This window comes from Trachypithecus francoisi, unplaced genomic scaffold, assembly GCF_009764315.1.
Source record: "Trachypithecus francoisi isolate TF-2019V2 unplaced genomic scaffold, Tfra_2.0 Lachesis_group7, whole genome shotgun sequence".
Taxonomy (NCBI): Eukaryota; Metazoa; Chordata; class Mammalia; order Primates; family Cercopithecidae; genus Trachypithecus; species Trachypithecus francoisi.
In genome coordinates, this window is record NW_022681472.1 from 24,246,993 (window position 1) to 24,260,812 (window position 13,820).

The 13,820-nt window shown below is 36.4% G+C and overlaps 1 protein-coding gene across 3 annotated transcripts in view; it reads left to right on the plus strand.

Annotated features, from left to right (window-relative positions):
• Positions 1–13,820, plus strand: part of CUNH8orf34 (chromosome unknown C8orf34 homolog) — a 488,639-nt gene that overhangs the window by 429,680 nt on the left and 45,139 nt on the right. For 2 of the 3 annotated variants that reach the window (XM_033202800.1, XM_033202799.1), the window contains exon 11: positions 13,254–13,304. The exons of the other annotated variant lie outside the window; for it this stretch is intronic. In XM_033202800.1, the coding sequence (XP_033058691.1) occupies positions 13,254–13,304 (51 nt within the window). The remainder of the gene's footprint in view (positions 1–13,253; positions 13,305–13,820) is intronic. 3 annotated transcript variants of the gene reach the window in all.

The window sequence follows — 13,820 nt, forward strand, 5'->3', positions numbered from 1 at the left end:
TCGTCACAGGGCCCACACTCTGTGCCCTGTCTTAGATGTAATGAAGCATTGGAATTGTGGTTCATTAAGTTTCTGGGTCTGGTATCACTCTGTGGTTTTGCCCTTACTGATTGGTCTATAAAGTCTGTCCTAGGCTTCAGTGAAACAGATTCCTACTGGATAAATTCTCCTTGGAGTGAAAGGGATTTTTTTTTTTTTTTTTTTTTTTTTAGTTCGTGCTACAATAGTCTTGGACTAAACTCCCAATGAATGAATTTGTAAACGAAAATTTAAGACTAGGCCGAAGGGGTTTAGACAATGGTATACTCTTTCGTTAGTGGAATGTGATTGCAGTGGTATCTTTCGCAAGCAGCTAATTTCACATCCTTTCCTAACTTTGATTCTTTTCTAAGTCTTATCCATTTTCGCTGATAATGATGCTGCCTTCCTTGGAGAGAACTTTTGACTTTGATTTCTTCTCAAAAAGGCCATTTAATCTGATGGGTCTGAGAGTGTCTTTGTGGTAGGCAATTCAACTGGATCTCACTCCCTTTTTTTCTTCTCCTATTCTACCTTCAGTTTATTTTTGTTCACCTGTGTTTTTGGGTCATTCTCCAACTCAAAACATAGTCAATTTTGAAAATGTCTTTCTCTACTTCATGTTCATACTCAATTTTCTGTTGATCCTATATAGATCTAAAATATGACTTCTCCCCCATCTCTTGCTACTAGAACATCCCCGATCCTGTCATTTTGAAATATTCAACATTGTTACAAAAAGCCTTTGTCTTTATGTCTTCTGATCACATCTTCTATCTTTTGTATATTAAATTAAAAATTTGCACTTCATTCCTCATTCATTCAAGAACTGTTTTAGAGAGATTCAGGTACCAAGCCCTGCACTAAGTGCTATTAATGGTAAAGAGATAGATATGTCCACCGTAAAAGAGCTTCACTGGTTGCCTTAGACTGGCCCAAGGCTGTATCCCTCTCCATGGATGAGGAGTCTATGGGATCAAGGAGATGTATGTGCTAGGCACTAGGATCCTAGAATCCCCTTCACTAGAGATCCCAAGCCTGCTCTCTGGACCTGCATGGGCCTTTTTCCTCAGTCCATCATTCCCTATAGCTAACTCTAGGTCTGAAGAGTGGGCAAGGGGCAGCTGTTTTGGGGATATGTGGACAAGCTTGGACATACAGGTACAGATATCCACATATTGTCCTCACAGAACCCCTTGTGGCACAGTCTAGGGTGTGAGGAGAGGGGACAGGGAGATAGAGGTTAGCACTTCCCTGCTGCTTTCTTTTTTCTGCCAAATTCTGGTGCAGAACTTGAAGGAATACAAGAATTCTAAATTTGAAAATGGCTTTCTAAGTCTGATAGAAAGTCAGAATACAGCTTATGTGATAGTTTGTTGGCAGTGCAGACCTCTGTTTGACCTCTTGGCCCAGGCCTTGCAAATATTAAGGTTGGGTCTGTGGAGTCAACAATGTAAGAGAGATCACTTCCACCAGAGCAGTCAGTGGGCAGGTTTTCTAACAGTGGGGAGTCAAGACAGCACATAGCAGAGTGGGGTGAGGACCACACAAATGCATGGGCTGGGGGAGTCTTCCTCGAACAATAGCACTGGAGCTGAGACCTGCCAACTGTAAAATCTTACCAAGTGACATCAGGAAGAGGATGTGGAATGTGGAAAGGAATGTCTGGAAGAGGAAAGGAGACAAAGAAACAGAAGAGACACTGCCTATGGGGGCCCTCAGGGTTATTCAGTATGACTAGAGCACTGGGAGCCTCCTGAGATGAAGATGAATAGATAGTCGGGAACGAGGGCTTGCTAAGGATGCTGTCTTACTCCCTTGTCTTAACAATTTCTCAAAGTGTTCCTTTATTAATCAATCTTCCATTCATCCATAAATTTACTCCTGAAAACTTAGTTGTATATGAAGCCATTTGGTAATTTCCTGTCACTGAAAGTACAAGATTCTTCTAATGAAAGTAACACAAAAATAAAAAGAGATAAATGAAGAAGTAGCATCTGATTTCCTTCCTACCTATATTATTAAAGTGTTAAGCATATCCCTCATTTTTGTACCTTTCACAGTATTAGGTTGTTTTTTCCTGTCTTTCATTCATTATAAACTTCCTAAATACTAGTACTAATGTTTATCACAATGATTTATGATAACGACAGCCAGGGATTTGTCCTTGTCTTCATTGCTTTGTAGACAGTATTTCATTTAATTCTCATAATGACCCCTGAGGAAAATGGTGTTATCACCATTTGCAGAGGAGAAAATGGAAATCAGGGAAGTTATGTAAACTTGCCCAATGTGCATAAGCATACGTGGCAAAACTGGAGTTTGAACACGTTTGTTTGACTCCAAAGTCAGTCCTCTTACTTTTCTAGGTGACACCTTTGCACCTTCTGACAGTACATAGAGTCTAGGCCATGTCTTAGTCTAATGACAAGCCCACATTAAGCAAAAGAAATAAGGTACATAAACATAAGTGGTGAGTTTGGACCCACCAATGGAAATCACCTTTCAAAGTGTCCTAGAGACTGTAGGTAAAACTCCGGATTAGTAATTATAATAATTTGAATAAATTAAAATTCCCTCTATTTTCTGATTCCAAGTCTCTTCTTTTATATATTTGGAGGTCATTTCTTTTTCTTAGACAATTGATTATGCTTCTACACATTTACTCCCAGCAAGACACAGTTTTACTAGTGACACTGTTAATGGTATCAGCTGCCAAGTTTATGACAGTCTAGATGATGTTCATTCATGCATTTTGCTAATTTGGTTGGAACCTTAATTCTGAAGATAGCATTTTCTCTAAATCGCTTGTGTAATTACTTAAAAAATAGAAATTTAGGCCCCTTCAATTAAATATGTTAAGGATTAAAAATATAATTTTGAATTTAAATGTACTTCTCTATTATACGACCTGAATTTGTTTACAAGTCAGTGAAAAATAATTTTTCTTATGAAATTTACATTGTTCTGTAACCTTTTAATGTGTATTAAATAATGCAAAGGTGTCTGAAATGTGAAACTGGTTTTTTGGTTGTTGAATGAAAAAAAATCACAGACATATGTTAAAAGAAACAAACATGTAATTACTTGTGTCCATGCATCAGTTAGAGAAATGTTTCCCTAAATATAGCGAAATGCCTAGTAATACAGCTTATCTGAAAATCAATCACTTTTTTAAATTAAGGAACCATGAGCCAAAAACATGAGAGTCGTAAAATCTTTGGTATTACATGAGCATTGGCTGTCAGGTTTTTTTCCATGTTCCTATCTGAGTCACAGTTCAGGAAGCTGGTCACTTTAGTCATGTAGTCATTTTGCAAAGACACAGGTTGATTTAATTTTAAAAGAATACATTACATGTTTGGTTTAAATTACATGACTCATATTCATATTTCACGGACCTTAGAGAATTTATACAGGTACTTTACAGATTCCAAAGTGAAATCTATTGATTTTTTTTTAAAGAGCTTAATGGAGGAGAATTTAAAGGCTTACTTCAAAAAGTAAAAATCAAAATTGCTAACTGATTTTTATGAGGTCAGTGTTATAATTAGATTAGTTTAAGATTAAATCAAAACAATAAGAATGTCATTTAACTACTTCTGCAGATATATAACCAATAATGATTACTACTTTAGACCAAAAGATTTGGATCAAAGGGAATAGGCACATGATCTTGGAGATATAGCCAACAATAAATGGAGATTTGTAAAATTCACTCTAATTTTTTAAAGTTTCATTTGGACTTTACAATTATGCCTGTAAAAGTGTAGTTTAATATTAGAAATAGTTTTCTGTTTATATTTAAATATATTTTATTGTAAGATTAAACACAAGTAGTGAAAATCACTCAAATAAAATATATGAGTTAATTACTTAATATAATGAGACCACCACTGAGGCCAAGAAATGGTATTTTTCAGGCTGGGCACAGTGGCTTATGTCTGTAAATCCTGGCACTTTGGGAGGCTGAGGCGGGCAGATCACCTGAGTTCGGGAGTTCGAGACCAGCCTGGTCAACATGGAGAAACCCCGTCTCTACTAAAAATACCAAAAATTAGCCAGGTACGATGGCACTGATGGCATGCACCTCTAATCCCAGCTACTCAGGAGGCTGAGGCAGGAGAATCACTTGAATCTGGGAAGCGGAGGTTACAGTGAGACGAGATCGCACCACTGCACTCCAGCCTGGGTGACAGAGCGAGATTCTGTCTCTAAATAAATAAATAATACTTTGCCAAACAACTAAGAAAACCTATCAGTATTCCAGTCACAACCTCTACTTCCCACTGCAAATAAAAACTATTCTAACTTTTACAGAAATAAACTACTTGCATTTAAAAAATAGTTTTATCACCTAAATATGCATCCATTGACCCCAAAGTTAACCTTGCCAATTTAAAAATTCTGGCACATCCTTTAAGTTTTTTCAGTCTATAGGTGCCTCCTCCATCCCTTGCATTTGCTTACAGTTTAGCTGTTAAAGAATGCACCATTATATTCTTGGTGCAATTCAACGTGCTCCTTCAGTTCTCTATATTTTTCTGAAAATTATCCAGAAATAAAATAAAGCTCCTCTTTGGTATGACCATTCATTCATTCATAAATGCATTCATTCATAGAAATGGGATCTCACTGTTACTCAGACTAGAGTGCAAGGGCACAATCATGACTCACTGTAACTTTGAACTCTAACTCCTGGGCTCAAGTGATTCTCCCACCTCAGTCTCCCAAGTAGCTGGGACTACAGGCATGTGCCACCACACCTAGCTGGCATGGCTATTTAATATCTGATTGTTTCTCATTTTATCATCTTAGCAGCCAGTGATACTAAATACTGATAGCTATTTATTTGGTGATATTCTATTCTATCATTTCTTTTTTTATTTATTAGGTGGAATACTTTTGTTAAGAATCCTTTCCCTCACTTTGGTGAGCCAGTAATACAGTTCTGGTAGGAAAGTAGGGTACTTGCTTGATTTCTCTTTTTTATTTACCAGTGTTCAAGATAACGGATCATTTCTCTATTAGTTTCTGAAGATAACTCTTACTTTTGTTAAACTTAGTTGATACATCACAACACATGACAATTATTATCATTGCTAAGATCAAATCTTCCCATCTTTGGCTCATGAGAGCTTCTTCAAGTTTGTTTATGAGTCATTTTGCAGTGCCCCTGGTAGTCTCCAATAGCTTACTTGCTATTGGGTGGTACAGGATGCGCCAAGCTTATATTGTGTATTTCCTGCCCTACACATGGAATCAGCCATTTTTTGAAAATGGCTGATTTTTTTTAAAAGTCTTAGCTTATTTTAGTAAGAAGTGATATTTCAAGGTGCCAGTCTAGTCACCAGGGCTGCTCATTGCCCCTGAATGTGCCATTATTTCTATCTCTTTTCAGGGGACAGTTAGTTCACATCAACACTTTTAATTCAAATTAGAAAATACTAAGACTTTCATTTAACCTCCTTTCTTGTATCTTTATCTCCTCTTTTTTCCATACCAACAATTCTGGTTCTCTATGATAAAGTGACTCTAGAATTAGAACACCTCATAATAACTCATTTTATTCCATATTACGTGCATGGTAGTCTCAGAATAAAAATACTGATACATCTAACAATATGGATACTGAAAACAAATTTATTGCATATGCTTTCACCGTTTTCTTGCAATTTGTAACAGTCGTATGAAATCCGCAATGTCACAGGATATAGCCTCTGCATACTACATTCTCTTCAGCTGTCACGTGGTCTTTGTGCAAGCAACTGCATGTTAATACCACCAGTTCTCATACCTAGGCATTTTGGCTTTCTAGAGCTCTTTCCCTACTAGATCACTGGGTTCACACTCTTTTTTTAGTTTCTTAAGTATATTACTTCATTCTTCTTGTAGCATAAATCATTGCTATAAAAGTCTGATGGTAATATAAATATTTTCTCTTTAAAACTCGTGTGGTCTTTTTTGTCTAGATCCTTAAAAGACGTTTTTCTTATTAAAAAAATACAATCAATTTGCTAGATTATATCACGTGGTAGTCATTTGATTCATTATTGTCAGGCAAGTAGTGCAATATGTAATTTCTTTTTTGTAATTTCAGGAAAGTTTTCTTGAATTAGAACTTTTTGCATAATTATTTTCCCTTGCTTTTTGTTTTCTTCCTTAAGATCTTCTGTTATCCTTATATTTGGTCTCCTCTGCCTTTCTTCAATGTTTGTCACTTTCTCTAAGATTTTTTTTTAAAGAAAAATCTTTTTTTTTTTTATTTTTAAACTTTCCCTCTTTTTCACTTTCTAGTTATTTTAAGGCATTATTTTGATTTGTTTCTCCTTATGGTTTTTGCTTTTAGTCTATATTTTATTATTTTTTAAAAGGCCATTTTGAATCTTTTCATATTTTAGTATTACAAAGGTAATACTCATTCATAGCACTATATTTCCAAAAAAAAAACATACACATATTATTATATATTTTTCTCAGTTCAAGGTGAAAGTTATATTCAATAATTACTTACAAACTCTAAGTAATCAGCAGTTTCTTCAGTGAGTTTATTGCACATTCAGCAACAATATCTATCCACCAATTTTTAAAGTGACTTAGCTCTTTTTTCCTACTGTTTCCTACTACAAACTTTATGATTTGTATAGATTCTGTGTACATCTAGAGTCAGCTAAGATCTAGAATTTGTTTTCCTTCATTTATTTATTTTTCAGACGTTTACTTTTTATCTATATCACCAGACTCTGTTCCCAGATTTGGAAAACAAATAATCATTAAAAATAATTTTTGCCCTCCAACCACTCACAGTTAAGTAGAAAAGATGTAGAAAGTAACCAGTGAGCGCGAAATGTACTCTGATAAGGATAAGCATAGTCTCAAGGGAGCATATGAAGATTTGAGTGAGGGGAGCTGGGGATGGCTTTCTGACTTGAAAGACAAGGTGGAAGTACAAGGAAGAAGTTCCCAAGTAGATGGGGGACAGGAGAGAAATCTGGCAAGTTTGCAGAGCTGTACATAATTTGCCAAGGCAGGAGACAGAAAAACCAATGATGAATGGGTCCATAGTGATACACATGTTTACCAAATAATAATACCATACTTTCCAGTTGCCGAAATCTTTCAAGTTTTTAATACCCTGTTTAATTCATTATCTTATATAAAATACGACCCTCTGGTTCTATTGTCAATCCCTCATAGCTGAAGAAACCCAGCTTCAGAAGAAAAGTTGTAACTCTCTAAGATATAATAGCTAATAATTTGCTGTTTTGACACATTAAAGCATTTTAGAAAGAATGAATGAATACTATTTTTTGTACATAATAGTGAAATAATATTATTTATTGACCTAATCAACAAATATTAAGGAACATACACATGTTGGCACAGTGACTAGTTCAATGTTAAATGGATCTTTCTAGAGTCAACTGACCAATAATATATGCTTTAGTCTATTTCTAAGTCCATGCAATTACAAATAATTAATAGTAGCCATTCATTCTTACAGTCACGTTCTCTCCTTCTGTCCCTTTTCTTGTCCAACATCCACTGATAAAAGTCACCACTCTTCCAAATATGGAGCCCCTTTTTCCTGGCTTTACGCTCCCACTTTTTCACATGGGAATGAAGGAAAGAGAAAAATAAAAATGGCTTTTTTTTCAGCTAATAGTCACTTTTCAGAAAATAGGAAAGAACACTAAAATGTCTTAAGTCATTTAAAATTTAACATTCTTAGTGTTACGTTTTAGTCATTAGTCACATAATTGCTCCTTGTTTTCATCCTTTTAAGGCAAAGGCATTAACCACTAAAGGAACTGTTTATCTTAACATAAAAATCTTGGAAAAAATGATACTGCAGAATGAACCAACATTTTATCTCAAAATGCCACTGAGTTTTTGTCCTTAGCAATGCTAAATTTATCAAGTATTTTCTCTACCAGTAAAGGGGTCATTTTCAGAGAAATGTGGTCTGCGTTGATGCTATATTTATTTGGAAGATTGTAGGCAAATTTTCAAAAATATTGTAAACAATATGGAAAAACATTGGTGGTAACTAAACAGAAATAGTATCTGGCATGTATGTAGGTCTGAAAACAAACGTAACAATGTATTGGATACATCAATAATTTCAAAGACCTGAGCTTTCCAAAAATTTTTGAGATTCTAAACCACTGTACCTAGTTTTTCATTAATTGGAAATAAATCAATGCCTGTTCTTTTGGACATGAGTAGTAGCTGCTGCCTATAGAGGTTGTTGAGTTCAGAAAGCTGAATTTCGATCTCTTCATCATCTATCATAAATATGGTTACTCTGGGTAATAATGCAGTGGGAAAACACAACATATAACCATCATATTAGCAGCTGCATTCCAGGAAATTGTAGTATGAAATTACGAAGTGATATATGATGTTGATATCTCTGTATCTGAAGATACAGCACACATTTCAGTGAGTAGTATAACTGGTGTTCTTCATTGCAATGCTTATGGTTGCACATATTTCTTCTGTTGTGTCTGGGCCTTTACCCCGAATTTTCCTTCTTCCTAATGTGAGTCTTCCTCCTTAAGCAGCTCCTTTATTTGGACTAATGATTAAGACTTCAGGGCTAGACATTTTTTTTTTTTTGGCTCAGGTGCTATTCTCTCCACTTTGTCTCCTTCCTCACATGTATGCAGAGGCTACAACAGTTCCCCAGCCCATTGGAGTGCTCAATACATGTGTGCTAAAAAAGAAAATGAAAGACTAGATGCCTTTCCTCTGACTTTTTCCCAAAGCATCATAACCTTACCTGTGGCAAATAACTTTTGCTTTGTATTCTAACCACTTGTATATGTGTTTTCAAGGTAAACTTTTTATAGTAGTAATTAGCTCTTGTTCAGCTCTTTGTCCCAACACCTAACACAGTATATGGCACACGACAAGTGCTTAATAAATACCTGTGGAAAAAATGATGGGTGAAGTTTTATGGGCCCCTTGGGTTAGAAATGCCCTGGCCATTCATATCGAGCTCCCATTCTTCCATGGGTTCCAAATACCTCAGGTAGTTCTTAACAGAGAGTGCTCTGTAGGTTAGAATTATTGTTTAGTTTCCTTGGAAAACAGATGAGAAGAAAAATTATTCTGGTAAAAGTAGGTTTCTCATGGAACTTTTTAAAAGAGAATTAACATCAGTGGTCTTAGACATATGATGTTTGTGAATAAATGTACCCTACACGCAAGTGCCAGTCTGTTTGCATTTTGTCTAAGAATTAGTGAAAGATGAATAGAAAATACTTACTGATTGAAAGAAGAGAAGCATAGTATAATAAAAGTGGCAATGGATGGAGGACAGTGTGGTTCTAGTCGTACCTCACTCTCTACGATTTTCCATTTCACTGAGAATGTTTCCTTAACTATAAATAACCAGGGGGACAAAAAGAGCCTTCATCTCCGACAGCCATCGTCCCACGCAATATACTAAGCAGTAATCACATCAGCCTCTTTGTCCCCCTTTCCATGAGTTTATAATATATTAATATTTTCTAATTTACATTTAAACACTTATCTTAACTGTGATTATATTAAAAACTCATAAGTGAAACCATATTTCAGAAAGACCCTTTCTTTCTTTCTTTCTTCTTTCTTTCTTTCTTTCTCTTTCTTTCTTTCTTTCCTTTCTTCTTTCTTTCCTTCCTTCCTTCTTTCTCTCTCTCTTTTTTCTTTCTTTCTCTCTTTTCTTTTCTTTCTTTCTTTCTTTCTTTCTTTCTTTCTTTCTTTCTTTCTTTCTTTCTTTTCCTTCCTTCCTTCCTTCCTTCCTTCCTTCCCTCCCTCCCTCCCTCCCTCCTTCCTTCTTCCTTCCTTCCTTCTTCTTTCTCTTCTAAGACATAATTTCCATGTGTTCTTTCCTTTTTCTCCTTCACATGCCCCATCTGCCTCTCCTTGTATCCTCTCCCCCTCTTTATTTTTCAAAGGAAATTGCATTATGGCATTTTTTTATTCATTCCCAGGTAATTACCAAATATTATGTCACTAGGATGACTTGATATTTAAAATACCTGTTCTTTAAAATTAAGAAAAGGACAACTGAAACTGATAGCTTTGTGCTTTGAAGGATATTTTATTTCATTAGTGAGCCCAGTGAGAGGGAGGAGGGAATGCTGGCATTTCACTGGTCTGGTGCTGGAAATGGGGAACCTGAGATAGAAGTATTGGATCAAGTCTCTTGACTGGGGCCATCTCTTCTGACCCTACGAATCAGAGATCCTGATGCCTTATTCTTTGTTGTGTCCACTTGGCCTTGTGCCACACTTGCATTCTTCAAAATGTTAGTTTCTTCTGTATTTTCCTCCAAGAGTGTTTTTGTTTTTGTTTTTTTAAATTTTTACTTTTTCTTTTGGGATGGAGTCTTGCTCTGTCACCCAGGTTGGAGTGCAGTGGCATGATCTCAGCTCACTGCAACCTCCACCTCCCAGGTTCAAGTGATTCTCCTGCCTCAGCCTCCCAAGTAGCTAGGATTACAAGTGCACCACTACGCCTGGCTAATTTTTGTATTTTTTTGGTAAAGACAAGGTTTCACCATGTTGGCCAGGCTGATCTTGTGCTCCTGACCTCAAGTGATCCACCTGCCTTGGCCTCCCAAACTGCTGTAATTATAGGAGCGAGCCGCCATACCAGCCCCTCTGAGAGTCTTTTGCTTTATGCATTGGTGTCACCCATTTCAGTGACTTTTTAATGGCAATTACAACTAAACTGGTTGTATGGCCCTTGAAACAAATGGTATTGTGTAGGTTTCTCCTTTCCTGTAATGCACATATGACACTGACACTAAGGAAAGAAGCAAGACTGTCAAGAAGCTTGCTTTATTTATAGTCAATCATTAAGAAAACCCACAGTCATCACCAGGTCTGAGCAGAACACTGCAAATGTCCAGACAAATGGGAAAAACCACGCACTCCAGCTCCAAGGAAACACATTGCCCTCTTCAGTGAGCTCCCAGAAACTGCTCTCCAGCATCTCTCACTGTTAGCCCTCAAATGTGCAAAGGCCAACCAGGCAAGCCTCTCAGGCTGGCTGCTCCAGAATGCACATCTGTAACTCCGAGCAATTTGCCACATTCTCTTACTCCTAGCCACCCAGGCAGAGGAGAAAGGATGATTAGCACATAGAGGATTGACTGGTTCTGTCATGAAAGAGCCCATGGCACTCCCAGATTAGTTGTCTGAATGAGGGTGAGATAGTGTGGCAAGTTCACCTCTAAGAAACAGTTTATCTGAAATAAGTTCTCAACCTTCTCTGTGTGCTTTGAGTTAAATTCCTCACAGCTTGAAGGATTTATATGAACTTAATTTTTCCCAATAGTTCATGCCTTAAGCAAATAGAACTATCTTATCTCTCACTATCTTATCCATTGAAAATCCTACAAGCTTGGAAGCATTTGGAAACATTTAAACTACGGCATGTTAATGTTTTGCCAGTAGAAATATGATTTAGGAAGAAATATTACCACCTTTGTGATTTAACCTGTGATTTCTAAGTTTTGGGGAATACCAGCATTTTATTTCTAGCTCAATTTTTGTTTTGACATGTACATGCCTCCTTCTGTCTTCCCCAAGTGCTTACAAGAATACATCACAATTTTTAAAAAAAAACTGAAATGAATTTAATTGTGTATGTTTTAAATTGTTGTATTTCAGTGACATAGAAGAGCGTCAGACTAGGCCGAGCGTAGTGGCTCACGCCTGTAATTCCAGCACTCTGGGAGGCTGAGGCAGGCAGATTACCTGAAGTCAGGAGTTGGAGACCACCCTTTCCAACATGATGAAACCCTGTCTTTACTAAAACAACAACAACAACAACAACAACAAAATTAGCTGGGTGTGGTGGCGCATGTCTGTAGTCCCCGCTACCCTGGAGGCTGAGGCAGGCGGAATCACCCGAACCCAGGAGGCAGAAGTTGCAGTGAGCTCAGGAAAAAAAAAAGAGTGTCAGACTAGAACTCAGTACACGCAATGCTCCTCCTTTCTCCTTGACTTAGGGCACTTCACTCTACCCCTCTTGGCTTCAGTTGCCTTAAGTATTAAATTGGCCTGAGGTTGTCTTGCCCTCAATGAGATAATATATGTGTCGGTCATTGGAAAGTTATAAAGATTCTGTAGAAACAAATGTAAACTTTTAGCACATTTATTTAATTATCTTTTAAAAACATACGGTGTCCTAGAATTTATAATTTCATGATATTTAAGAATTTATTTCCAAATGTCTCTCGTCACAGAGTATAAAAGCATAACTTATCCAAAGCACCAAGTTGTTTGACAATTTTAATCACCAATGTTAGATGAGTTTGGGATATATGTTTAATTTGATTTTATAAATTTCAACCATTTGAATCTGTGATTACTAGTGCTCAGTGAAATGCTAGTAAAGACACAGATGATGGAGAATTCACTAATTACATACTAATAGGTTAAGAAAGACTTAATGTAAAGTCTGGATATAAAGGTTAATGGTCTGTCCTCTATCTAAAAAATATTTTTAAGTCCGTGTTTTAGATCCTCACACACATTTACAGAATATAGAATTTGTGACTTCTTTCCTTAATCTAATTATAAGACTATATTTTTAACATTAATAACAGAAAATGTTATACAATTTGTTTAGCATTCTGTTCCAAGATTTAGTTAGTTACTCTAGCTGCTCATTTGTTAACATGAATTAAGATCCACACGAGATCATGTCCTTTGCAGGGACATGGATGGAACTGGAAACCATTATCCTCAGCAAACTAACACAGGAACAGAAAACCAAACACGGCATGTTCTCACTTATAAGTGAGAGCTGAACAATGAGAACACATGGACACAGGGAGGGGTATAACACACACTGGGACCTGTTGTGGTGGTGGAGGGAGGGCAAGGATCAGGATAAATAGCTAATGCTTGTGGGGTTTAATACCTAGGTGATGGGTTGATAGGTGCAGCAAACCACTATGGCATGTGTTTACCTATGTAACAAACTTGCACGTCCTGCACATGTATCTCGTAACTTAAAATAAAATATATTCAAAAACTTGAAAGATTTATTGTTGTTTTATAAAATTTATTATCTTTTTCAAAGAGTAAGAAGTTGGCAAACTAACAATCCCACAAGGTGGGAGAATAGCAAATATTTGGTGTTGCTCTCAGATCTCACTCTCCATGATTCTTTCATTCTTTTTCTCTCCTTCTCCTTACCTTTTCAACCCTCTTCCTTTTTACCTCTAGGGAGAAGCCTCCAGTGGAGCAGGACACTCACTGAAAAACTACATGGAAGAAGTGAGTTTTAAGGTTGCTTTATAATGTAGTCTGAAATCAGTCTATGATACAGGATGAAGCACTCACTTGGGCTTTCTCCATCTGCCTGTAGGGTTTCTAGTCTGTGTTCAATGGTCATGTCCACAAAAACCAGAAAATAAATATGATAGCAAAATAGTTTTTGGTTCTCATTGAGAGAAAGATACTGTATATCAGTTCAGTGACCCTGAACATGAAAGTAAAACTGCATAAACCATGGTACTAATATATATTTTTATACACAAACATTTGTTGATGTTCAAATAAATGAGAAAAATAAATAAATGAGTTTACATTGGAGTGTACACAAAAAAAGACACAACCATTGTTCTTATTGAAAAAACAACCTGTACTAGGTCTGGATCCATTCATGGGACAAATGGTCATTGGGGATGATATTCACACATGCCATTATGCAAAGGGCTGTCCCAACAATTAAATATATGCTAGATTTCACTTGAAAACTTTTTAAACTTCTGGGTTTATTATTTTTGGAGA